We start from the raw sequence: 27,581 nt of genomic DNA, 5'->3' as shown, positions 1-27,581 counted from the left end.
TTTTAAAGTTTAGACAGATGGGTATACTATATCCCTAACTAAAACACCCTGATGTGTATTCATACGTTTGAAGGATACTGCATTTTTTACTCTGATAATTAACCAGCAACAAAATGAAGTTAGGTCTACAGAGGCCAAGTAAAGTGGTTAGATCTGTTTTAGATGGGAGCACAAAATCCTAGCTCAACGTGCAAACAGTTATCAGGCTTTCCTCGGAATCTCTCTTTACATGTCATAAACGCTACCAGTCCTATCTAAGTTACAAGAGGGAATGTTTATATATACATGAAACGTAGAGAATCATGAATGATACAGCAATATTTCTGGAATTGACACAAAGCACTAGGCCTGAACATTGGCCTTGTTTCCAGCAAGAATGATTGAGATCTCAAGACCACGACTAAAAGCTTGGTTAAAGAGAAGCCGAGACTGGAAGGTGGAGATGAATGGGAACCATGACATAACTACAACTGGTGTAAATATAACCAGTCCCATTCCAGCATCATATAGTCGAGCAAACTCACGGACTGAATCCCACAACCCCAGATACTTGATGATCCATTTCCATGTGATGCCAAGCTGTGTCAAAGTAACAAAAATATTGTCAACTTTCAGTCTAAAACCGCTCCAGATGAAAAATGGATATGCCAACATAAATAAGGTGGGTCAACAGATTAATATAGATGAAAAGCCAACAGAAGTCAACTTACAGAAAGAATGCCCCAACCGGTAGGAATAAATGCCAAGATACTAGCAAATAAATCTGCTATTGACAAGTCGGTGAAATACACAACTAATGAGAGTGCGGCAATAAGCCCAATGGCAGTGATTCCCTGTATGAATCGCAGCAACAGCTGGAAGTTGATAGACTTTTTTGCACTGAAGGTGAATATCTGCAGATCACCAAAGAACAGACGACCGAAAATTTAAAAAAAAAACTTGCAAAATTCAGGGGTGAAACAAATGGTGAAGCAGAAGTTCCAATATAAACAAGAACTTGTGCACAATGAATTGTTGACACATACCTTGAATACAATGACAACTCCGACCAGTACTACCCATGAGAATCCATAGATCTGGAAGGATATTGAAACAAGTTGTCAGCTCAATAAAAGCTAAATAAAGAGCACAAAATGCCAATGCAGTAGGAATTATCTACCCATACAAAGGAAAAACGTTGGAACGACAATATACCGCAATTGAAGTATCCTTTCCAGTGAGATGAAGTTTATAAACAATGCCATACTGGAAGAGAAAAAATCTCAAACTCAAGATTGTCTCCAAGATACGTCCTCTCAGTGTTTTAATATGACTCTGCAGATAAAACAGTGAATTCAGTACCATAAGAAACGTGTAAACTGAAGCTCCCAAACTAAGGACTTGATTAAGATCAAAGATATGTCGAAAATTTATAGATTATAATCTTTCAATACATAAAACACATGCAGAGAAATGTCACTTGAAAACTATTGACCGGTGACAAACTCAAACTTTGGTTCAGCTTCCTCGTGGTGGTGGAAGTAGACAGTGATTTCTTTCATCAGTAGACAATGTATTATAAGGGAAAATTATGCACCAGCATGAGTATTAGAAGGAGAGTTGATGAAATGAATTCTAATATGCTAATCAACCTGTTCTTCTTCCCACCAAGATTCCCAGCTGTTCTCTCCCTTCACTCCAACTCCACCTTTATACAGAAGCCAACTAGTCCAATCATCGAAGTCCTCCACAGTTCTATTTGTTACATGAAGAAGAATTATCATGAAGCAGTTATTATTTAGTAGGGAATGAAACGTTGATAACAAACAGCCACGAGCAGTTAAGCATTTTCAAACGACAAACTGATAATTTGTGAGGATGCTACAAGATTAGATTCTCACAGGGAAGCAGCCCCGGAATCATCTCCAAGTGGACCTCTCTCGTCAAGTCAAAACTCACAAGAATATCAAGTTAAGAGAATGAGTAGAGAAATTATATATTCTCATAAAACTTACTTCTGCCACTCGAATCCGGAGGGATTAAAGATATAAGGAGCGAAGAGCCATGAGAGAACCAGGAACCAACTACTAATTGTTATTAGAACATAGGAAATAGCACCACCGTCTGAATAACCATAAGCTATAAAAACAATAAGGAGTAGTGCTACTTCAAGCCTGAAAACAAGGAAACTCAGGGATCAGAGCAAGAAATGTGACAGCAGCATAGAACAAATCTTAATCGACAATGAAAGCTAGGTCACGAAATAAACTTACGCCTTGACAAAATGACTTCTTGAATAAAGCCTGTAATTCTCCGCAAACTTGATATGCTTGACAACAAACCCCCTACCAGTTGCTTTGTACTGTTTGAAAGATTTAGAATGTGAAAACCAGTACCGTTAGAAAGAAAATATTGTACCCTAAAAAGATAAACATACTTTTGCACCGCCGTGAAGGATCGTGCGACCAAAATAATGAGTTCTAGTCCCAAGCGAGAATGTGAAGAATACTGAACACAACTGGAGTTGCATTGTAATGAAACTGAATATAGCCTGCCAAACAGTCAAACCAGTATCAATATCTTATGGAGACAAAGACACCATACAGAGAGTTACAGAAGACTAAGGTCACTGGTCACCAGTGTTATATTATTCCACATCACCCAATAAACCTACTATGCAAGAGACTAGTGGGAGCAAAAGTGTCACTTTGAAGGACATACTGCAGTAGTAGAAATTGTTCGAGAAGCCGAAAAATTGATTGTAAACAGGGAAAATAATTGGTAGAAAAGAAACTAAACACTACCCTGCAACAAAACTAGACTTAATTGAGTATTAAGTCATCCTGCACAACAGAACTTATGGCAGAACGACGGATTACTAAAAATGAGGAATACCTTCAGCAATCCCAACTCAAGTATAAAGCCCATTATCATTGGGACTGCAGTGAAAATTCCAATCTGGACCAAAAATTGCGCATTTAAGGCAGCAGTCAGTGATATGTTGCCTGACATCTTTGCTTGACGTGAAATCCCACTATCAAGTCCGGAGAAAGCCTGAAACAGTTGTATGTAATATAACATTAGACAAACTATGATGCAAACAGGGAATTCAACATTTCAAACTAAAGATAGCAGCGAAGTTTGAAGACTTACAAGGTATGCCCTTCCGTATAAGAAAACATATACAGTAAGAACAGTCATCTGTATAAAGCAACTTCTTGTTAAGATATCTACATGCTACGGTTTTAAGCACGAAATAAAATGATATCTCTAGCTGCACGAGGACAGCAATAATAGGAAATGAAAACAGTTCATACCATGGTGCACACATAGAAACCCACTGTCGTAAAATAGAAAGATAACATTCTAAAGAAGTCGAACAGTTGGCCTATCCGGTACACGTCTCTGCTTAAGACCTGCTCACCATTTCCACCTGCCACTTTACCCTCAAACAAGGCAATTTGATTCAGACCAACATCTCTTCCTTTCCCAACCTGTAAAATGAGCACCCTTAGAGCTGAAGAATCTTCCTAAAGAAATAAACATGAGATTGCAAGAGAAACTTTACCTGAATGTATTCGTGGTGTGTGATATTACCCTGCCGTAGGGTGGAATTAAAACCTGCGATGAGACGTGATCAGTAGAACTCAATTTGCAACTAGGAACCACTCGTGAATAAGTAGGGAACACTTATATATGCGATGAACTATATTTCATATAAAGATACTTGCATAAGGAAAATATACCACTCGGAGATGAAAGACATAATGTTTTTATGTAAGTTGATCACTTATCCCGACTATACTATATATAGCGGTATGGGCCAAAAAAAACTTCTTACCTCCAGGGAAAATGAAATATTTGGAACCCTTAAGAGGCTATAAAGAAGGGAAAGGTTCAAAAGTACGAATCTACACGGTCCACCTAATTATTTAGATACAACTCGACATGCAGAATGAAGAAAAGTGATGGTATCAGTGAGACGTTTCGACATGGAATGAAGGTTCTAATTAGGTACGAACATTGGCCAAATCTGACGCTAGGTTTACACATTTATTGCAATGAATAATACTGATAGCTGCTTCAAAAAAAAAAAACTAAGATTATAGGATCGAGGAAAATCTGACACTAGGTTAACCAAGAGAGTTATCCAAACACTCCAAATTGACAAGCAAACAATTGTGAGACCCTATTTAAGAGTCTCATTCTTAATAAAAGAAATCCTAATTAATAGTCACACTGGAGAGTCAAGACAGAAAGCGACACCTTAGCTGAAAAAAAGTACATTGTAAAGGACAGAAATGCGAAAAAGTAGTCCATGCATACCTGCAAAAATATCCTCACTGATATTGATAACGCGTGATGCTTTACTAATTCCACCTCGCGATATATGAAATATCCTATCAAACACATCAGGATGACCATAATGCATGCGGACCCTGTAAGAAAGAAATGCTTTATCAGTTCTTTCAGTCAAGAAGTTTTGTACTTCCAGAAAAAGATATCCAAACTCCTTGCAACATTTAAAAATTCAGTCGTCCGTGTTATCGTGGCTTGATTTACTTCCGAATCTTCGGAATCTCTTCAATATTTAATAACAGTAATATCTGACTTCTTTAGTATGAATGTATGATGACTGGGTCACTTAAATAATTTTTCACCACTTATGAGGTAAAAAACAAAAAGAAAAAGAACAGATACCCTCTGGCCTTTTGAGGCTACGAGGTAAAGAAAGTTCAGAGCAAAGCCTATGTAAATTCACGGTCTACTCCACTGTGGGTAAAAAAACTTACTGTGAATTGGTAACATGTCAACCCGTCAGAATATATAATGGTCAAAGTTCATCGGTTAACATACTTTCTGAGTGGTAATTAGAAATTCAAGAATATTCAAACTCTCACCATAGGTCAAAGTGATTCTAAGACAATAAAGCCTTCGGACCAACAAAATTGTAAAGAGAACTTGACTGCATCTACTATAATATCCACGTCAAAATGCTTAAAACCATACTTGGTAACCACTTACTTGAGAGGATATGCAAGAACACGTTGACCCAAGGTGACAAAGCTAGTTTCTTGGTTAGACATAAACCAGGCTAATGAAGAAACACTGCAGGGACACCATAAATGCAATGTATAAGAGATTTATTTGAGAGGAAACTGATATTATGTGTGCATGGATATATTCCAACCTTCCAGTAAATACGTGCTCTCTAACCCCGAGAATAGTTGGAGGTCGAAGACCATGATTTCCTTTGAATTCCTCGAGAAGATTCCTCATTTTCATAGCCTCCTCAAGGTAGTTATCCTACACTCCACAACTAAATAATTACTACGAGTTGAACAAAGAAATTTGCACATATTTTCAAAGGGAGGTGCACAGAAACCCACAAGGGTTGGTGACAATGGAACATAACAGTACTAGGACAAAAATTAGGTGGCAAAAGCAGCTAGCGAAAAGCTTTGTCATAGCGTAAAACTCCTCAATCCAGAGCTTCAGCTCAAGGTCACTCTCAAAAGGTTACTTAATAACTAGGCTAAGTTATCGACCTGATAAACTTTAATCTAAAGAAACATGTTTTTTGCTTATTTAACATACCCAAGTCATTATGTGAGTCTACATTTGGTACCTTCACAAGTGGACAGGAACTGTAAATTTGTAACATGTTTGCAGGTAATACAAAAGTAAACTCAAATCATGCAATAGTCACCTGATTCATGTCGATAGTTTGAATAGCTTCTCCGCGAGTGAAGATTATAGCATGGTTTTGGTTTTCAGGTTTCCCTTCTCCAAGCTTCGGATCTCCAGGCAGCTTAATTGAATATATCTCCTGCATAAATGAGATACTTTCAATTTACAACCTGTGAAATGAAATAGAAATACGACAAAAACAATATGTAAAACATAATGCGACAAATATGAAGATTGATTGAACAGATGGATCTTAAGCCTCAAACTATTAACTTGAATGCTTAAAAGACACTTTTAGATGGAAAGGAATTATTTTATGTTTGCCGGACCAGCAATAAAACAGACTCCTCTTGCACTGACCCAGAGAGACCAGTAAGCATGGAAGTCGTGAATGGTGTATGAATGCACTAAGTAAGCCATGAGTAATACATGCAAATAACACAATCAAACACATAACACGGCTTCAGACTTCTCAGTGAAGATACAATATTGTTGAACAAGCCAATAATCATTTCAGATACAGATACAGCTGCTGCTACCTCACCTGATCCTTCCCATTTAGATCAGCTTTAACCAGCTTTGAATAATATTCCTTCGTGATATTTCCACCAGTTGTACAATTCTCTTCCACGTGTATGAAAGCAACTCGAAGGGCTTCATTCCTATTAAGAAAAAGAAAATACAAACATAGAAAAGTATAAATATGATGCCAATTATTTTTGGACCTTACAGGTAAAGGGCGAGTAGTCTGGACAGTTAAGCACACAATATCCCCCGTGATTCCTTGCAACGCAAGGATGTCTAACCAGCTTAAGTACTTTACTTTGATTTACAGACAAAATGTAGTCATTTAGTTGTTGCACATGTCCACAACTTCATAGCAGGGGAACAAGATACTAATCTGTATAGACCCTAACATTTAATAAATATAGTAAAAGAGAAATGTCAGCGAAAAAGAAATGACTCGAACAAACCTCTGTAGTAGAAGTGCGATATCAGCTGCCTCAGGAGATTTCTTCTGTTTCTGTTGCCCATATATTTGGCACGAAACCACATATGTAAATTTCAGATCTGCCTGGGCCCGAGCTTCACGAGATAGTTCAAATCCTTGGGTTGTAGGGAACCGGGAACTTGAATTACCAATATCTGCTTCAAAAGGATCAAATTTTGTGCATTAATATCATCCATTCAAAACCTTTCCCTCAACTACACAGGTCACCAACTGCAAAGCCATTACCTTCAATTCTTCTCCTTTCTAGATAGCTTTGTAGCATTAGGGCCCTTCTATAGTACATCATACCACGTACTGCAATCCACAGAAATGACCAAAACAATTAGAAGAATGTGTCCTGAATACTTTTTAATGTAAGTACATATAAAGCACAAGTAATTTCCACTTGTAGTGATTCAAAGTCTCCAGAAACAGTATATCTGAATATTAAGTACAACTAACCTGTCCTAGCTAAAGTCTGGCCACGATAAGATACCCAAAACCGAAGCTCCAAGTTATCACTAGCGCTGGCCTGAAGTTCAGCATCTCCCGTTGATTCACCCCGACCAATTCGCTCCAAAAAGTTTTCCCACTCGTCTATTAAGTAAAACTGAAGTCATCATTCAAGTACATAAAAGAAGAAACAATGATTTCAATCCTAACTATTTGGTTACTAAACTTCTAGTACCATCGATATAATATAAATATTGAGAAAGAGATCAAGAAGAATCTGAAACATATGCTAGCATATCGGAAAAAACATTACCTGGAAATATCTTCTGAAGGTAGAAAAGAGTAGAAATCCCATCCTCATTTTCAGCCCGTAACTCAGAAGAGCTATAAAGCACAGTCTCACTATAGTATGGGGTGAACACACTAATTTGCAAAAAAAAAAAAAAGGAAAAAAATAAATAATTAAAACAACATTTCAAAAAGCTTCACATCATAATACTAAAAATTCTCAGTTTGTCCCATTATATGCACCTAAACGGAATCATTTCTGAAACAGGCTTTGCCGCAGGCATGTCCATGAATAATGAATTCGTGAAAAATTCTAATCTTCTCCGTGCCTCGAGATTTTTTGGAACGTTGGCTGCTGAATCCTTTACAGTGAGAAATAGGTGTAACCGTTTCACCTGCTCCTTCTGTGAAGAAAAAACAGGATATACCTTCAATTTCTGTACAATAAGATCAAAATATAAACTAGAAGAAACAACAGAGTGAAACACACACAATTTCTGGATTGTTGGGCCATTGTATTCTAGAAAATAAACGGCCTTCATTTCTAGCTTTCGCTAGAATGTTCCACGTATCAAGCTGCTCCCTGAAAAAGACATTGCTTGATTAAAAGATCAGGTGAAAATTTCTGGAATTTATGGGTAACTGTCGTTTTGCAGGCATTAACATCACATGTCTGCTTATACCTTAAATCAGATGAGAGCAGATCATGTGTAACAACCTCATACAGATCATACACAGCTTTGGCTGCGCCTCTTGCAAGTTCAGGAGTCGGATCCCGTGTCTGCACATAAATAATTTTTCTATTTAGCCCAATAAAGTTTTCAAAGTGGACAGATAAAGCATAAGGTAATACTTCCGTCAAAGAAGAATAACATAAGGTAATGCAGTGAGTAAAAACTATAAAATTTGATAAAACTGAAAATGAAATCAAACAGCAGAGCTGAAACGTCAGATCCTCTTAAAAGCCAGATAAATATCTTGATTGATATTATTGAGATGCTTCGAAATACCAACTGACCAATCTAAGCTGAATGTTCACAAAAAAGAAGACCTCCATAATAGTCACAATGAAACAAGATGGTCCACCAATCTAGATATTGAGTTTAGAGCATGGTGGATAACTTCAATTGTTTATTGAATAGCATCAGATTAAGCATATGTGTCCACGTTACTATAAATCATCACAGGACCAGAACTTGGAAAACATTAATTACCAGGAGCCCGGTCAATGCAGTAAACCTTGACAACACCAGGGAAAGCTTCTTAATATTTAAGGTTACAAGGAGTGATCCATTTGATATGCTGTCATTGATCTCACGGAAAATCCTCTCAACCCTGCATGACATGAGCAGGTATAAAGCATTGCATTTGCCAAGGGTAAGTACATAGTACTCCGTACATGATAATCAAACTAGTTGATCCTAGTGTTAATAGAGTTCTATACCAAAGTCTTCCTTCACTGTCTACTAGGGAGTGCAAAATCTTTTCGATGCTGTAGTAACATTCCCGAACAGCATCTGCCATATACTCATCCCTAGATATTCTGGCCCAGAGCTCTTTTTGTGTGTCCTTGCAATCCAAAGCTAAATCCATAGCTAGCAAGATCTGGAGAGTCAAAAAAAGAAATACATTTTCTGGTCAGAAAAATGGAGGAAATTATACCACACCATTAACGAAAGATACCAAGTAATTTAAGGTAGCATCTTAAAAAGCACACCTTACTGCTTAGAAGAAACAAGGGCCACTGAATTAATCTAAGACTTCCAGAATTGCTAGGAATGCAGAGCAAGTCCATCTCCCTGATAAGCATGGCAAACCGAGAGACATCAATAGGTATCATATTCATATGTAAGGATGAAGATGAGTTCAAAATAAAATAACAGACCCCATTCACATTCTGGATTCCTATTTATTAATGAGGGAGGATCCATGGACAATCTTATTTGGACACTATCTTACAAGATTTGCACCAATTTTTCTTTAGAGTCCAAACGACAATGAATTTGAAGCTAAAATTTTGAGGATACGTTCTTCTTATGAAACTCGACAATCCTACCAAAAATGAGCACATTTCGAAATACCAAACCTCACCATCTACCAATTGTAATTTCGACTGTTAATTTCAACGGTTGATTCAAAGTGGTAGATGGTGGTGTTATACGTTTCGGATTGTGCTCATTTTTTGTAGGATTGTCGAGTTCTATAAAAAAACGTATCAGCAAAGTATTGGCTTCAAATTCGTTGTTGTTTTGACTCTAAAGAAAATTGATGCAAATCTTGTAAGATAGTGTCCAAATAAGATCGTCCATGGATCCTTCCTCATTATTGATTTGAAAAAGAAACTATTTGCTAATACAAACTGTTACCGGTTACTAATATAATCTTCTTCACGCAAGCTTTTGATGATCTCATTCCAGAAAGGAGAGAATATAGATGCATAAGCCTTATTCATCTCCTCGGTATCCTGAATTAAGCATATAAATAGTCACCTGAAACAGAAGTGCACTATGCCAAGCCAGAAACTTCTTAAGAAACAACAATCCCAGCTCATTTAAAAGAATCCCAAAATAAGAGGGTGGGGGGTGGAGTGGGGAGTGTAAGACAAACATCATGTATTTTTTTGACAAAGAAAGCTGATGTTAAAGTCTTAATTATATCATTCTTGGATCCTCAGGTACACAGTCTATAGGAATGAAAAGGAGATTTCTAAGGTGCATTCTACGTAAAATAGAAAGTCTTGCGAACTATTTGAAGATCATAGACCACGAAAAGTAACACTTTTAAGTAATTTCCCATCTAGCGTCATGTTTGAAAATCACATTTCATAGACTAAACATATTACCATCTGAAAACATTGTTCTTCAACTAAACATCTTTCTAAGAAATCTTAGTTGTATACTTCACATTAGATACTTTGTTTTATGTATCAGCACCCAAATGCGCATTGGATCATCTAATTAAGCTGCTTTCCCCGCTAACAATCAGACTTATTTTTACTAGATGTTTCAGACGTCAACATGCATCAGAGAAAAAGACACAGCTTAGCAGCTTAAGGGAGTTACTGATTTGGTTCAGTGAGGCATGAGCAAATCCTCTATAGAAAATTTAGAAACCAAAATGTATAGGAAGATATGTGTAAAAGACTAAATATCAGAACAGCCCAACAAATTAAGATCAAAGAATTACCTGAGGTTGTCCCTCAATAGGCATCCTGCAAGATCAGAGATCAAAGGTACTGTTTAAAAAGATTTAAAGAAGACAGCAGTATAGAATCAGTATTAGCCAAAAATATATAGAAGCATAAATACCTTTTTGTCTGTGACGACACGAGATTCTTTACGAAGGCTGATGGGAAACTTTCAAAACGTTTGTGCAGCATTTCAATTGTCCGTATCTGCCAAAAATAAATATGAGTTTCCCAGACGTCTTGAAACAAAAAATGAAGCTGACATATCCAGGTGTGTGGAGGCCATTTCATGTGGTCATTTTGAGTAAGGTGCTATGGTTAATAGTTAATCATAAATGGGGGTTGGGTACTCTGTCTGACAATCCAGATCAAGATGGATCAATTTCAGAATTCAAAAAGAAAGGTTTTACCTCCCCTAAGCGTGCACGAGCACCCATCAGACCACCAATAAGAGCAGATAAAAGAGTGTACCAAATGTGAATGTCCATAATATAAATCTGCAGAATATTTACAAAAAGTTCATCGTGAGTTTCTATAAACAACAGCTTTAATGTCATGACATTCTGTTTAGAGCTTTCTTTATATTGAACAAATGCTTGTCCATAATGCTTCTTGACTGAAATTGGATCCATCCAAGACACCACCTCTATACAAATAAGGTACTAAAACATCTCATAAAGAATGAAGTTTCAGAGTAAGGATTCAACTCACAGCCACAACAGGAGCCCATACGCTGAGAACCGTCAGGGCATTACTGTTGTCTGTCAAATAATATAGCAAATATATTACTAATGCATAATTATCTTTCGGACTCTTATAAGAAGCCAACTTATCAGTATAAAATAAAGGATCAAAAGTAAACTGAAACCAGGAAACATAGGCAAGAGTAAAGTAATGCCAATTTCATGTGGTTTCACACAAATAATTGACAAGGAAAATACGAAATGAAACAGTAATAATCAGCCAATAATCGTCTGCTTAAATATGTAAACTAAATGACTTACTCTTTGAGACGAAATCATGCCACGAGTATTTTAAATTCCGCATGCCTACGATCACATTTGTAGGCTTGACTAGGGGTTGTATCTGCAGAATGAGATATTGATAAGATACTACTTAAAATAGATACCTGATTGTCTAGCACAAGTTACTTTCATGATGGCACATACGAACATCACTAAAGTTGATCAGCGGTGAAAGAAAATCCTTACCTGAAGAAAGTAGGCAAATATAAATTTGCATGCAAAGATGACCAACCAGAAGCACACGTATCTGCATTTTGCAAGAATGCATCTTTAAAGATTTGAGATTTCAGAACTTGAACATGCTCCTAATACAAGAAACAACCAGGCAATAGGCTAATAGCTGTACCAGGCAGCATTGGCTCAAGGCTACAATCAGATTAGGGCGACTAAGGCATTGTCAAAGGAGGTCGACCCAAACTTGGCAACTAGTTGCCGCAGCTAACGACACTATGGCATCGGGGAAGTATCCAAATGTTTAGTCATCACCAAAAGTAACAATACATGTATCTACCTTTCTCAAGCAGTCGAAAAATCTCAAAGATAAACAGCAGTAGATAAATAAGTAACATATTATTTAAGATTATGTCTCGAAGATATTAATAGCTCTACAAGATTCCTTCAGACCAATACAAAACTGAGCAAACAAGCATCACAATAAAATTTTGACTGTTTTATACAAAGTTAAAAGTAGCTAAAAGTTAACTAACACAGAAACAAACACATTACAAGATCTATGAAAACTGAAAAGAGTAATACGATAGATAAAAATTATGGCCATATACCACACCTGTAAGCTACAAAAAGCCAATGAATCATGGACACCGAAAGCTTAGAGTAGTTACCTCAAATAATCACTCATTCTCTCAAACAGGCCACGACCCACAAAATATCGTTCCTGAAAATTAACAACAATCTCAATAAACAAGGACAAGCAGATCTTGGCTGATAAGCCATATACAATTATGACTAAAAGGTCCATCAGGCATAAAAATACCTCATAAATCCACTTGAAGAATTGAAAGAAGGACTGATCAGTCATTTCTGACAAACTGTGACAAGCCGGAAACTTAAGCAACAATGCAAGAAATACTCGCAAACCAGCATAAACACCCAAAATAAGAATATAAATCCGGAAATAGAATGAATTTGAGTTCTGGTCATTCCTCTCCTGAAGAACCATCCTAAAATTCATATGTAAAGGCATACATTAGTCACGAAAAACCATTTCAGAAACACTGTTTTTAGAACAAGGTGTAGAAGTAGGAGGTATTGAAACGAGATTAAGAGACTCACAGATAGATATATGTTATAGCTGCTGAACTGCTGCCAAACCAAAAAAAGCGAATGAAAAGCCTCGAGATCGCCATTCCCCTCGCTGTTGTATATGCCCCAAATGTAAGCAGGACATCAAGAGCACCTACATATCAACAAGCACCAATTCAGAATTATTTTACTTTTGAGGATAGGTACCATAATAAAAGTAAAGGCTGTAAAAGGAAACAGCTTACTCTCTATGAAGCACATGACAGCAAATGTTGGTCCAATACTGAGTACTTGCTTGAAAGTATCGAGGTCAATTCTTCCGTCATTGAAAGCTATAATTGTCAAACCCTGTAATCAAGGAAACAAGCACACATCCATTACTTAACCGATGGAAAGCTAATAATATGGAGTTTTTAAACTTATTATGAACCAGATGTCACAAACCTGAAACATTAAGACCAAGAAAATCCAAAGTCGATGGAAACTTCGATACAGGTGAAGAAATGTCCGGTGCTCCACAAAACTGCTTTTAGCTGTCTGTAAAAATATACGAAAATAAATGAGCACCAAGAAACCATTACAAGACAGGAAATCATATAGAAGAGCGTATCTCTTACCCTTTTCCGCCCTTTAGGGGAGAACAGAAATGAACTGCCCTCCTTCATTGGCCAATTTAACTCAAAGCAAGTAGGTGACCTGCAAATACATTAAGAATGACTACACAACCAACGAATGTCCAAGGATGATAGAACAAGCATAAACAGCAATGTCAAAAAAGACAAACCAGAAATACTCATTGAAGTCATCATAGTTCCTCCAGTCTGAGTGTGCGGCTTTTCCAGTATTAAGGATATCAGTTTCCTGCAGATTAATAAATAAGATGGAAGAACCATTGCAACTACGAACAAAGGACAAGAAACGTAAAAGGCTATAAACAGACATAACATGTTTTCAAAAACATTTACGGTCCTTTACAAGTCAATAGTTCTATTCACACTTGCCCGCTAATTATATCCTGTTTTATAAACAAAATTTACCATCTGACAGGTAATTCCAACTCAACTACCCCACTAAATGCTACGGACAGCAACATAAACACACTAGCATTACATGCATAAACATGATTGTTCATAGATAGAGCACGATGCATGCTCGTGTCTCTGGGAATTATGGCACTTTTGTAGTCCATAGGCACGCCATTTTTACCAAAATATATCAGCATGGTGCATTAAGTGCATTTGATAAAAGTTTGTCCCTTAAAATCTGCTATTGATTTAATGAACCAGTATGTACTTGCAATTACAAATGAAACCAGAAAAACAATGCACTAACCTTAGACATGGTCTTATAAATGGGACAAATGACTTGTTCAAGGTAAGACACGGAACCATTATCACCAGTACAGCTAACAGCTGGTTGTGCTTCGCCATGGTCCAATATTGCATCCAGCTCTTTTGCCATCTGCATGCCAAAGAAACTCCAGTCTAAGGAGGTATGCATGTAATACCTCAATACTCAAGCACATCATGAAGTCATAAACTGAACTGAAAGGCTTGGAACTGCATCCTAGTTAAGAATTATGCCACCAACTTTATAAGACGTGCTATCTCAGATAATCAGGTTGGTTCTTTTTACATCGACGCAGAATGATGGAATAAAATAGGCAAAAGACAACTTACGATGGAAAACACACATATAAGATATAACATAATTTTTTCTATCAGTAATTTTAGAAAATCCGATGTGCTAGTCTCAAAAATAGTTACCGAACAAATAGGTGTAATAGATGGATCAGCATTCAGAGAGATACTCACATGGTGGAATATATAACAAATACATTCTGGAAGAAAGCGGACATTTGCAGCCTCCCCCCAAATGCAGAAGTATAAAGAAACTAAAAAGAGTTTCCTGTCCTTGTTTATCGCTTCTAAACTGTGAATGTAAGATATGTTAGTTTCAATAGCAGCATATGGAAAACAGAAACTAGTTCCGGAAACACATGAGAATTGCCAACTTTTAGAAATTACCTGTTCCAAACAAGGCGTATGTGCAGATATTTGCACCATCTGATGTAATTATCAAGTACTTTCAAGAAAACCTCAGTAACAGCTTTCTCGTCTATCTTCTATAAATGAGTAAGAAAGAACACTTGATCAGTTTTAGCAACACTGTACCTATGCCAATATGTACAAGTTGTATCCCATGATTAAGCTACAAATTACTTCAAACTAGTTGAATCATTCATATCCTGGTCATGTCGTGCAAAAGCATAATCTTAAACTTACAAAAGCAAAACAAAAGAAGATCTTGGCAAGTGCTTTTATAGAGATAACAAATAAAAATGTAGCCATAAAATGGATAGCCAGGATGCAGTATACAAGCCTTTTACATTTTCTTCCTATTTCGTTTAGTGGAATAGTCTACATATACAGAAAGCCCCGGATAAAAAAAAAAAAGATTACTAGACAATGCAAAACCCAAAGAGTAGAAAGATAAGGTGAAAGTTATCACGTAAAACCCAGTTAGCGAAGGTCTTGGAGAAGAATTTCCAGAGGTTCTCACTATGCAAATGTTAGATCAGGTTACCTACCATGCTCACAACCCCCCACAACGCAGTACCTAACTTATGTGTTCCATTTTGAACGACAAAGACTACAAGACAATGCAACACAAGTTTGAATGTTAAATGTTGTTAAAGTTGGGTGCATTTTACTGGATCAGCGTCAACAGGTAGGCCAAGACGAGTCTGTGCATTTGCAACAGAAAGAATTACGTTCTCGCGCTGGTTCTTGATATTGTCTTTCTGCAGAACGAATTTGAGACCAAAATAAAGATCAACAATTCACTAAAAATATATATCTGCAAAGAGTGTACACCGTAACACACATACCTGGAAACCGAACACATATTCCAAGAGATCAAACATATCAAGACTTCGCATCCCAGAAACCTCAAATTCAGCAGGCAGCCTAGGAAAGAATTCAGAGTATCTTATTGCAGACATTGCAGCTTTAACCTAGAATGGCCAAACCCAAAAAATACAAGATAATCACATAAACACCTGTGCTGAAAGATAAAGATAAATCATTCAAAAATCTCCATTGCTCTATGACAGTATGGCATATAAGGTGTGTTAAGTAAGTAACTAAGTTAGGGAAGACCACTCCCTGTTCCAACTGATGTTGATCAGTTTTAGCAACCAAATAAGTTATGCTAAGTATTGAAAAGGATCAACAGTGACACTGAGACATAATCGGCTAAATATGCAACCTTGACCAAGTGTTTTAGACTTTTACATACAGTCCATAATTATACAATTACAGAGCATATCAACTAGGGAAGCCTATATCAAAATAGATCTAAACAAAATATACAGTCGAAACTCACTTCTGGGAACATCCCAATAGCATTGGTCAAGGATGGTGCATCCAAGGGCACTATATTATACGGAATAAGTTCTCCCGTCAATGTTCCATCTGATTTCTTGATTCTACGCAACTGAACAAAAATGAACAAAAGGTTGGCTCTCACTTGTCAATATTCAGTATAGCTGTACAGGCAACAATGGCAGTTATTGAAGCCTGTGAAAGAGAAATAACAGAATGCAGTGATTTTAAATCGTCTTAAAAGTACATGTATCAGACCTCTTCCGTAATTCTTCTACCCACACCATCAGGATCTGCATCTTTGCGCAGTGCCTCCATAACAACAATTAAAGCTCTCAGGGTGGTGAATATCCGTTTCATTTCCAGTGATCTACTCTCCAACCTGCAAGAAGAAGAATAGAATGCTGCATTCATTGAAACACAAATTTGGTGGTGGTCCTTAACTCAACCCAATCACACAACTCAGAAACTCTGCATCGTCCATATTATGTAAAAGGTTAGGAAGCCACCAGAGACAGGCAAGCTCGGCTGAGAGAGAGAGAGAGAGAGAGAGGTAGATTTTTTTTCTGGATTATAATCCTATTTCTGATGGTTTTGAGGAAGTTCTCAGCGCTATACAGTTGTACATCTGAGGTTTAAATAGCCATTTACTTTACCTGTGCATTAGCAGATACTTCTAAAAAAAACAGTTAACTAGAGACATACTCTCCCAGTGTGGCACTAAACGTTCCAGATTCCCTCCATTTCTGTTCTTCTCTCTGGATATCATCCACCCTGTGCCTCCTCTTATAGAGCTGGTAAAATTCCCATAGGCGCTCAATATCACGGTTGCGATCAATTCTTGCCCCATCTCTCTTGGCAAGTTTTTGCTGCAAAATACCATCAACCATTGAATATATAACATGAGATCAAAACAAAGAATGAAGTGACTACAGTCAGATTGAACTTGCATAAAATTATACTCCCTCCGTCCCTAAATAGTGATCATTTTCCTTTTTATATTGTCCCGAATTAAGTGATACTTTAGTGAATGTATATAATTTGATATGCTTGTTTATACCCATTGCATATGTCTTTCAAAATGTTTTCCAACGATATAAAATTTACCAATTTTGTTCTCTAGTTTCGGAGATATGTCGCTTCTAAATTTTCTTAGATTGTTAAACATAAGGGTATATATGGAAAAACACTTTAAAAACATCATTTTTCCTTGTTTCCTTAAGAATTGTGCAATTAGGAAAGGACTCACTTATTTAAGGATGGAGGGAGTACATGCCAACTAACAATAATGGTGAAAGATATAAAAGAAAAGAATAAAGTCAGAGAAGACAAAGTAGTAGTAGAACTGACTGCAGTAATACCTTAATGACAGACATTAAACCAGTCTTGAACTGGAGTACACCTCGGCCATCACTGTTGGGATCCAGACCCTGTGCCATTGAATATGCTTGTTCGCACACTAAACATTACAAAAAATACACCATAAATGAATAATAGCATATCACCAGCTTCAACTTTGAAAAGAAATACTAGCTAACACTAATGGGACTCCAGTTCAAGACATGTTTAAGACATCTTGGGAGCTGCTAAATTAATTTTTCTGGTTTATGCATGTTTACCTTGCAAAACATTAATTTTAAACCTTGGTGAGTGTGAATAATCAAGAAAGGCACTCTAGTTATTACGAAAAGAACTAATACTGACATCTTTAGACACCTCCTAGGTCTCATCGAATTAAACTACTTAATAACAGTAAAAAATAGATAAGATATAAAACACAGACAATTTGATAAATTCTTCAAAGAAAGCATGAGAAGCAGGTAAATACAGCAACAGAACAAATCCTCGTGTTACCAGATTTCTGTTCAGATAACTAATTATCCAAGAGTGTAGGATAATCAAACAGCACAAAATAGATCCAATCTAACTACTCATCGACACTAATTCTGTAGTTATGATCTCTTTTTGAGTTCTGACATAACTGTGTATGTTTCATCTAAAACTAGTCTATGTCACCTACTAAGTCATTGGCATCTATGTTTTTCGTAACTCAAAACACAATTTCACTAGTCACATTCATGTTCATCCAAAAACAAAGAAAAAAAAATCATCATTTCTAATATGTTCACATATATTATCTAAGTTAACGCAAAACTCAGTTACAGTACAGATATATAACGAAAGCTCAACATTAGTGACAAGAAAATTAAAACATAATTTCCCACCGCACAGTCAAACATCTGAGCAACCTTACTATTTCTTACGTCCACATATAGTACGAAAGCACTAATTTCAAAATGTTAAATTCATCTAATTGTTCACACTATAAATCCCAAATTCCTGGGACAAAAACAAATTATTGATAACCTAAATTGTTCAGTTTCCAGCACATCATCCATATATAAATACAAGAATTACAGGTGAATATGGATCGAAAAACTTACCCTACTTACATCTAATTAACTTCTGATTTCTAATGAATACAAATAGTAACAAAACACTAATTTAGACTAGTTAAGTTCGTTTAACTAGTTTGTCACACTAAGTAACCCTAAATTCTTCTATTTTTTAAATTATCTGTGATTTCAAGCACAAGATTCAGATAAACACAGAGATTAACATCAGAAGTAAGAACTTACTGATCCTAGAGATATTTGGATCTTCAGCTTGAATCTCATCAGCAGCTAGTAAAATCAAATCAATATTATTCCCACCACCATCACCACCTTTAAGTGAAGCTGGTACAGCACCAGCAATACCACTAGATTTTCTTTCATGACCTTGCCCACTACTCCTTAGTTGTTCTCTTTGCAGTGTTGTTCTTACTAATCTCTCCCAGTTACTAACTGCTCTCGCCATAATTTCAAAACCCTGACGAAAGATAAGTTCCGGAACCCTAATTTTTGAGTTCCGGAAAAAAAAAATGAGAAACAGATCTAAAAGGTTGGATCAGTGAATAAGAAAACTTCTAGGTCGATAGAGATAGAACGCGGAGTCGACATTTCTTTCTTGTGTTTCGTCTAGAATGAGATTCCGGGAAATGACGAATGAGACTCTGGATGGGGGGAAAGTGAAACAACAATCAGCTACAAGTCTAAAAGTGGTGGTGAACAAAATGACGATAACGTCCTTGGAAAGAAAAAGCACAGGGCCTGTTTGGTCTTTGCTTCATTTTTTATATGCAGCACAAAACACTGAAAATCTATTAGGGTCCGTTTGGCACACAATTTTTTTCAACTACAAGGTAATTGAACTACATGCAGTCCTATTACACTGCATTCTAATAGCACGCATTGAAACTGGTGGTGTTTGGCACGTTATTACCAGTCCAAGAGTAATCCTTCCATTATTGTCATTTTCAATTATGTTTTAGGCAATTTCCTATTGGAAGTATTCTGGGCATGTGTTTTTTTTTCCAAGGGGGCGGAAGGATTTATTTGTTTTTTGGAAACAAATTAAAATCATTCAAGGAAAAGATTAGATCATTCTAAACAGAGTTGATTTATGATTAAAAAAACAGATCTGATGTTCAAAGAAAAGATTAGATCGCAAGAACAGAGAAAGGAATAGAGAAGAAGAATATATCAGGTGGGTAATTGTTCAACCTTGATTGTATCTGTTCTAATGATTCTTACCCTTGATTGTGTTGTTGGTTGGGGTTTATCTATGTTGATTCTTCCCCATATGTTTACCTTGATTTCGTTTTTACATATCTAAGGAAATAATAATCACATCTCGAGCCTTCAAAAATAGATCTCGAGCTATTGAAGAATATACGATAGGAAGAAGATCAACTCTCATAGGAAAAAAAAAAGTAAAGAACAGAGGAAGAGCGAGAGAGATGGAAAGAAAATATGGAAAATTATGATTTTTGAAAATATAATAAATGGTCAAAATTAGTCAAAAGATGTAGTTGGAAGGTGTAATTGAGGGCAACATTCAATACCCTCCTCTGGAGGTGGGTATTCGACTACGTCGTTTGGGGGTAGTAAGGACTACCTCGTAGTTGCTATGTCATGCAGTTGGACCCTGCCAAACATGTTAAATATTAAATGCAGCCCTTGACCACACAGTTGACTGCACTCCCTCCTCTAATAACGCTGTGCCAAACGGACCCTTAATAAAGTTGCGTAAATAACATTGTTTATGTTCCAAAAAAGAATACCAAGGTACATTAAGTGCTATCCATTTGAGGTCATCCGATGTTCTAAAAGTGATAATGAACATATTTGGATCTATTTTTCGGATTTGGAAACCTATGTTGAGACCCCAAAAGTGACGTAGAACCCCTCTTATATCTTCAGTTTTGTAAATTTGTGCGGAGAAAACTCTAGTAAGAATGTTATTCTCTTTAATGCCAAATTCTCTCATTAAGACGGGAGGAGTTGGTAGAATACCGACATTCGTGTAATTGGCATATCTCTGAGCTACTGAGAGACCACTTAAATGTTTGTAGAGATCATAACTACTCATACTGACTCGGGAGAAGAACAAGAGAAGAAGAAAGGAATTAAGCATTTAAGGGGAGAAAGAAAGAAGGTAAAGGAAATGAAAAAAGAAAACATGCTGAAATACGTACTTATATAAAAAAATCTTAAAAGTTGTCTACTACCTTCCAACAACAAATTTCTCTCGAAAAAACTAATCTTAAAAAAGTGAAAAGGAAAACTCACTTTAAATATATCTCTACCAATCAAAGAGCGACAGCCAAAATTAAGATAAGACATGCAGAGTTTCAATCAGATTGCAATTAATACCTTGTCAATGTTAAATAGGGTAAGAAACTGTCTTTAGATGATAAGTCACTAAAGCAGGGTCTTAAATACGAAAACTCGGATTATGGTTTTACGTTTCGTATCTAAACCAAGACCTAATACTAGGGTGTATAAGTTCAAGAAGTAATCTCAAGAATCAGAAAATAAACAAGACTAGAGGAACCAAACAGGGTAGGTTCATGCTACAGCGGCTAGAATAGCCAGAATCAGAAGATAAAAAGGTTGAAAGGTGTCTAGATAAGTCTGTTTTATCTGCTAGATCAGCCTTCCCAGGAATGCAAATCTCTTCTGAAGTTGTAAAGGAAATACCTCTTTGGGCTAGTATCTCTAACTCCAAAAAGGAGCACAGACGAGGAGAGAGCATAGGTTTAATAGCAAGTAGAATAGGGGTAGTGAGCAGAGTTGAAAATGGGAATTTCGACTGCGAACCTAGAATATTGATATGGGTAAACATTGAGAGACCCTTAGTCATGAAGCTTCTGGTAAAAGTGGAACATTTTCCAGTTCGAGAACTCGCCTTCACCTACCATAACCTACCATCAAAATTTTGCTCTCATTGTTTTCGTTTAGGCCACAAATTCTCAAACTCTGTTATTCGCCAAAACCGTCCCCTATAAGATATTTCAATGCACTCTTGATACGTTTTGATCTCTTTACCTTAAAAGCTATTATTATAGAGGCGGAATTCAGAATAATAATAGACGAAAAGACTTAGAAAACAGAGACACAAGAAAGTAATGTGAAGAAAAATATCTTCTCTAGATTATGAACTAGAAAATGATTACAAATCTCTCTTTGTTACGCTCACAATCTTCTAAATAGTGGATCAACCTTAAAATGTTTGCTAGATTTTTTGTATCTAGTATCTATGTTTAGTTAACAACCAAACCTCTCTATTTATATACTTTGTCGTACTCAGCCGACTAGGTCTTCTATTAAGAATCTATTTCCTAAACTAAGAGTGTTGCATAAAAAAAACTTTTTCCTAACTAGGAATTCTTCCTAAACAAGGATTCCTGCCTAGAATAGGATTCTTCCCTCAACTTATCTTGAGGTTAACTAAGTTCCCTAAAGGAGTGCGGATACACCTGTATCATGGGTCCCCCTTTTAAGAACTTTAACTCCTGTGAGAGTTAAAAATGAAGATTAGGGAACTCGAGAGTCACTTTTTCTTTGTTAAACCACTTGGCCTTGCTAGGAACTTGACCTTTACATCCAACTAGAAAAGTTTCTTTCTCTCCTTGTCGTGTTTTAGTCACTCTTCGCTCCAATATGCAGTCTTCCTTGAGTGTTTCCTCTCTATCAAACCATAAGTCTTCTACTCGTGGTAAGATCATAGTGTTGTCGCCGTCACCATAAAGTAATGGTGGTTCAAACAACTTCAAATATTCGGCATTTATTACCGAGTACATTCCTAGATAAGGTGGCAGATCCAGACAAAAGGCATTGTCACCAATCTGATCGAGAATACGAAATGGTCCATACCTCAATGGCTTCAACTTCTTACCTTCCCCCTTTAGTCATTCCTTACCTAATTTTAACCATACCAAGTCACCAACACCGAAATTACAAGGCACGAGATGCTTGTCATGCTTTACTTTGTATTTGGCTTGTGACTTCTTTAATTGTGCTTCAACAGTTGCATGAATCTGAGATATCTTCTCCAAGAATTTTTGTGCCTTTTGTCGTTCACTTCCTTCCTTCCCCCACATAGAGGTGTCGCTAGAAAATACTAGATCAAAAGGGCTAGGTGGTAAGTAACCATAACACGTCTCGAAAGGAGATTTTCCCGAAGAACTGTGAACTGCTCTATAAGCAAATTGTAGATATGGTAAACTCTCATCCCAAGTTTTAGGATGCTTATAATTATATACCCTTAACATATGAACCATAGTCCTGTTGACCACTTCTGTTTGTCCGTCTGTTTGTGGATGAAAAGTTGTACTCTTCTTCAACCTAGTGTCCATCATCTTCCATAAAGAATCCCAAAAGTGACTAAGGAATCGACTATCCCTATCAGAAATAATCAAAATAGGTAAACCAAAATGCTTCCACACATGCTCGAAAAAGAGCTTTATTGCACCGGCTCACGTTACCGTCTCTGTACATGGAATTAATGCGATCATCTTAATGAATCGGTCGACCACAACGAACAAGTAATCATAACCAGACTTGGTCTTAGGTAACCCACCAAGAAAATCCATATAAATACTCTCCCAAGGTATCGATGGTACTGGTAATGGTAGATAAAATCCACGTTTTCTGTTAGAAGCTTAGAAGTGCTACATAACTTACACCCTCGAACTAACTTAGCCACATCATCTTGCATCTTCGGCCAAAAGACATAACGCTGGAGGTTAAGTAGAGTTTTATTCATCCCAAAGTGTCCATCAACTCGGGAAGTGTGTGCCTCTCTCAACCACTGTAAACGATCTCCATCTTCTGGTATGCAAAGCAGCCGACCTTTGTATAACAATCCATTTCAGAGTTCATACTCGCTTTTCAAACCAATCTTTACACCTTCTTGAAGTCTTTACTAGATGCGCATGACTCTGCATACTCTTGAGGAACAATTGGCTGAATCCTCACGGCCACCATTAATGCTCGAACTGGAGGTCGAGATAACATATCTGCCAACTTGTTTGTTACTCCCTTCTTGTACTTAATAAATATATTGAAAGTCATCAAGTAAAACATCCACTTCATGTGCCGGACTTGTTGTAGTTTCGTATGTGCATGTAAATGCTCCAATGGTTTGTGATCTGAAAGTACCACTACTTCTTTACCTAAGAGATACACTCGCCAATGCTTGATACATTGATATAAAGCATAAAATTCTTTGTCATAAGGTGCATAGTTCTTAATAGCACCTGAGAACAATTATGAATGGTACTCCACTGGTTTACCATCTTGTAACAACACTCCTCCCAATGCATAGTTAGAAGCGTTGCTCTCAAATTCAAAATTACATTGTAAGTTAGGCAATGCCAACACTGGTGCTTATGAAATCTTCCTTTTTAGTAACTAAAAAGCATCTTCATGGGTTTGTTGCCATTCAAACTTTTCCTTAGCTCCCGTCAAACCATGTAATGGTCCTGCAATATTCGAAAAATTTCGGATAAACTTACGTAAGTATGTGCAAGCCCCTAAGAAACTTTTGATTTCAGTTACGGTACTAGGTATTGGCCACTTAGTGATCACTTCAACCTTCTTTGGATCAATCTTCCGTTGTCCACCACCAATAATGAATCCGAGATACACCAACTCCTCCTTCCCAAACTCACACTTCTTCGCGTTCAACTTCAGCTGACCTTCATGTAACACTTTAAACACCTTCTCAACCTGAGCGAGATGCTCTTCCCAAGTTTTGTTGTATATTAAACAATCACAAAATCTTCTATAAAGTTTCTTAACAAATCATTCATCAAACGCATAGACGTCACTGGAGCATTACAAAAACCAAAAGGCATCACCAACCATTCGAACAAGCCTTGTTTGGTTTTGAAAACAGTCTTCCATGTATCATCTTCTCGAACTCTCATTTGGTGGTATCCGAATTTGAAATCTAACTTTGTAAAGACACGAGCTTTTTCCAACTGATTCATCATGTCGTCTATCCTAGGTAAAGGGTAACGATTCTTGATTGTGATCTTGTTCAATGCTCTATAATCAATATACATACGCCAGCCTCCATCTTTCGTTGGCACCAACAACACTTCCGAGCCACAAGGTGAAGCACATGGCACTATCATTCCTAATTCTAGAAGTTCCTGGACTTGTTTCTTGATCTCATTAGATTTCTCTACGGTTGTGCGATAAAGACTTACATTAGGTAGAGAACTCTCCCCGGTCAACATGATCTCATGCTCCACACTCCTCTTTGGCGGTAATCCGGTGACATCTGGAAATAAATCCTTATACTTTAACTTCAACCTTGTTAGGTCGCCTTCTTGTTGTGCAGACAAGGATGCCAAACAAACTCTACTCGGCTTCTCCTCAAGAGAACGGATCACAAGGAGAATGAACTTTGTGCTAGCATTCACCAACCGCTTAGCCTGAGTGGATGTGATTAAGCTTGCTCCCTCCAGAGGAGATTCTATAGCCTGAATCACAAAACTTTCTCCACCTATGGTAAAGGTGTACTTTTGCTCCCTCCTATGTAGAGTTGCATCTCTATCCCATAGGTAAGGTCTACCTAGTACTACCTGGAAGACATCCAAAGGAACTACGTCGCATGTAACTTCGTCAATATATGACTCATCTAGAGCAAATTTGAATGTGCACTGCTGTGAAACTTGTAAGCCTCCTTCCCTTTTAAGCCATCCTAAAGGGTATGGTTTTGGATGTTTGATAGTCTTCAATCCTAACTTATGCACCAAAGAATTTGAAAGTAAATTCTTCTGACTTCCCGGATCAATAACAACATCAACTAGTGATGTTTTGACTTGCATCTTCACTGTGAAGAGTTGCTCCCTAAGATAATCTTTTGAAGGTCTTTCTTTTGACCCTGTCATAATAGAAAGCTTTGAATTGGGTTCCGTTAGTCCATGGACTTCTTTTGGAGTTTGAGTGACTAGTGATGCCTTCTTGGCTTCTTTCCTCTGCAACCTTTTAGGTTTTAGATGAGGGTTCTTAACCCAACACTTGTCGCCAACATGGCCTGTTTGCTTGCAATGGGTGCAAGACAAACCTTCCTTGTCATTAGACTTCCCTTATTCTTTGCTCCTTTCACCTCCTTTTACAGTGGTACCTACAAATTTCACCTTAGTATTTCCCTTTGAATCAGATTTCTTAAGCCTGCCCTCAAGGGCATTAGCTTTTATACTTGCTTCAGCAATATTATCTACTGAAAACATCTTCAACTCCTTCCGTATATACTCATGGAACCCAAAAATATATTTTATATAGATAACATAATCTCCCAAGTCTAAATCCAAAATCATAGCTTGATTCTGAAATTCCGAAGTATATTCTTGTACGGTTCGGTTGTATGACTGCTTCAAGTTGTACCACTTGAACCATATCTCCTCAAGGTAGCCAACCGGATAAAATTATTTCCTTCAACTGCCTTGAATCTTTTCCACGACAATACTCCCTTACCTTGGTTTTGTCTTTGATAAGCTTTCCACCAGGTTAGAGCATGCTTTTGTAGCTTCTTTTCTTTTGAACCATATTCAAAGAAAGAACAATACGTCTCTAGACGTTCAATCCAATCATCCAGTTTCTTTACATTGACACTTCCATCAGAAAGTGGAATATCAACACGGAAATCAATTTCAGATTCTTACCATGAAGTTTAGTTGAGGTAGAACTTTTGAGAAACTCACTTTTCTCCTTTTCTTCTTTTCGTCCTCATATTCTTCTTCTTCTTCCTCATCCTCATCCTCTTCTTCCGAAGCTTCAGGTGAAGGTATAATCTTTTTCTTCGTCTTCGACTTGGGTGTATGAGAACGAATACATTCAGTCAATTATGACAGGGTGGTTTGAATCGACTCCATGCATGTTTGCAGCGTAGCCACCTTTTCTTCCATAGTTTGTGGTTCGCTGTGCTTAGGATCATCATCCGACTTTGTCATCCTTGATCCCCTTGTTCTCTTAACGTCTTCTAGCTTCTCGAGTACCTCACCAAGCTTTATGTAGAGAGATCTAGTGAAAACCATAAACCACAGGGATCTACCCTAGAAATTAACCTTGCTCCTGGTACCAACTTGATACGTTTTGATCTCTTTACCTTGGAAGTTATTATTATAGAGGCGAAATTCAGAATAATAATATACGAAAAGACTTAGAAAACAGGGACACAAGAAAGTAATGTGAAGAAAAATATCTTCTCTAGATTATGAACAAGAAAACGATTACAATTTTCTCTTTGTTACGCTCACAATCTTCTAAACAGTGGATCAACCTTAAATTGTTTGCTAGGTTTTCTGTATCTAGTATCTGTGTACAGTTAACAACCAAACCTCTCTATTTATAGACTTTGTCGTACTCAGCCGACTAGGTCTTCTATTAGGAATCTATTTCCTAAACCAAGAGTGTTGCATAAAACAAACTCTTTCCTAACTAGGAATTCTGCCTAAACAAGGATTCCTGCCTAGAATAAGATTCTTCCCTCAACTTAGCTTGAGGTTAACTAAGTTCCCTAAAGGAGTGCGGATACACCTGTATCAACTCTCTTGGTCCTGCTGATGATATCTGTAAGGATCCTCAAGCTCGTCAACGCTATTAGACTAGTCAAGAGATGTATTAGCCGATAATAACTCGATTAGTTTAACACGAAGGATAATTAATAGGAATTAATCTAACAACGATCTAGATACGAAACTAGTACCATTGGGTATATCTCGAAAATTTATATGAAATGGACTGCTCGCACGCGTCATTCGTACACTCGGTCGAGAAGATTTGTCAATTTGTTTTCGAAAGGTAATATAGTAATTTTGGATATCAACTTTGTGAATGCACGTGTCAAGGCGTGTGGGTGTTTCAGCATCTTGGTCGGCCATATCTTCAAAACTAGAACCAGTCGAGCAGATCAGCTCA

General features: G+C 37.1%; 1 protein-coding gene across 2 annotated transcripts; it reads right to left on the bottom strand.

Annotated features, from left to right (window-relative positions):
• Positions 1 to 98: 98 nt before the first annotated feature.
• Positions 99 to 20,071, bottom strand: LOC113276498 (callose synthase 10-like). Of its 2 annotated transcripts, XM_026526105.1 has the most exons (52): positions 19,899 to 20,071; positions 18,903 to 19,159; positions 17,625 to 17,722; positions 16,969 to 17,132; positions 16,522 to 16,645; positions 16,265 to 16,375; positions 15,768 to 15,893; positions 15,591 to 15,680; positions 14,905 to 15,002; positions 14,692 to 14,809; positions 14,210 to 14,338; positions 13,662 to 13,738; positions 13,495 to 13,573; positions 13,322 to 13,414; positions 13,123 to 13,225; positions 12,908 to 13,031; positions 12,609 to 12,795; positions 12,457 to 12,509; positions 11,801 to 11,861; positions 11,594 to 11,675; positions 11,301 to 11,350; positions 11,000 to 11,086; positions 10,711 to 10,796; positions 10,589 to 10,613; positions 9,769 to 9,866; positions 9,120 to 9,201; positions 8,847 to 9,007; positions 8,617 to 8,737; positions 8,086 to 8,183; positions 7,895 to 7,985; positions 7,646 to 7,806; positions 7,428 to 7,537; positions 7,124 to 7,258; positions 6,908 to 6,976; positions 6,645 to 6,816; positions 6,215 to 6,332; positions 5,690 to 5,809; positions 5,171 to 5,286; positions 5,005 to 5,088; positions 4,306 to 4,418; positions 3,548 to 3,600; positions 3,297 to 3,473; positions 3,133 to 3,180; positions 2,875 to 3,033; positions 2,417 to 2,530; positions 2,253 to 2,341; positions 1,995 to 2,153; positions 1,632 to 1,734; positions 1,195 to 1,314; positions 1,026 to 1,076; positions 711 to 893; positions 99 to 579 (listed from the first exon to the last, which is right to left on the bottom strand). In XM_026526105.1, the coding sequence occupies exons 2-52, from the start codon at positions 19,120 to 19,122 to the stop codon at positions 343 to 345; spliced, it is 5,727 nt and encodes a 1,908-aa protein (XP_026381890.1). In that variant the 5' UTR covers positions 19,123 to 19,159; positions 19,899 to 20,071; the 3' UTR covers positions 99 to 342. The 2 variants fall into 2 exon arrangements, with proteins under 2 accessions (XP_026381890.1, XP_026381891.1); XM_026526106.1 differs by lacking the exon at positions 19,899 to 20,071 and having other exon boundaries at positions 14,905 to 14,999; positions 18,903 to 19,340.
• Positions 20,072 to 27,581: the final 7,510 nt, after the last annotated feature.

The sequence above is a fragment of the Papaver somniferum genome, chromosome 4 (assembly GCF_003573695.1).
Source record: "Papaver somniferum cultivar HN1 chromosome 4, ASM357369v1, whole genome shotgun sequence".
Lineage (NCBI taxonomy): Eukaryota > Viridiplantae > Streptophyta > Magnoliopsida > Ranunculales > Papaveraceae > Papaver > Papaver somniferum.
The sequence above is the reverse complement of the archived record's forward strand: the minus strand, read 5'-3'. Positions and strand labels throughout refer to the sequence as shown.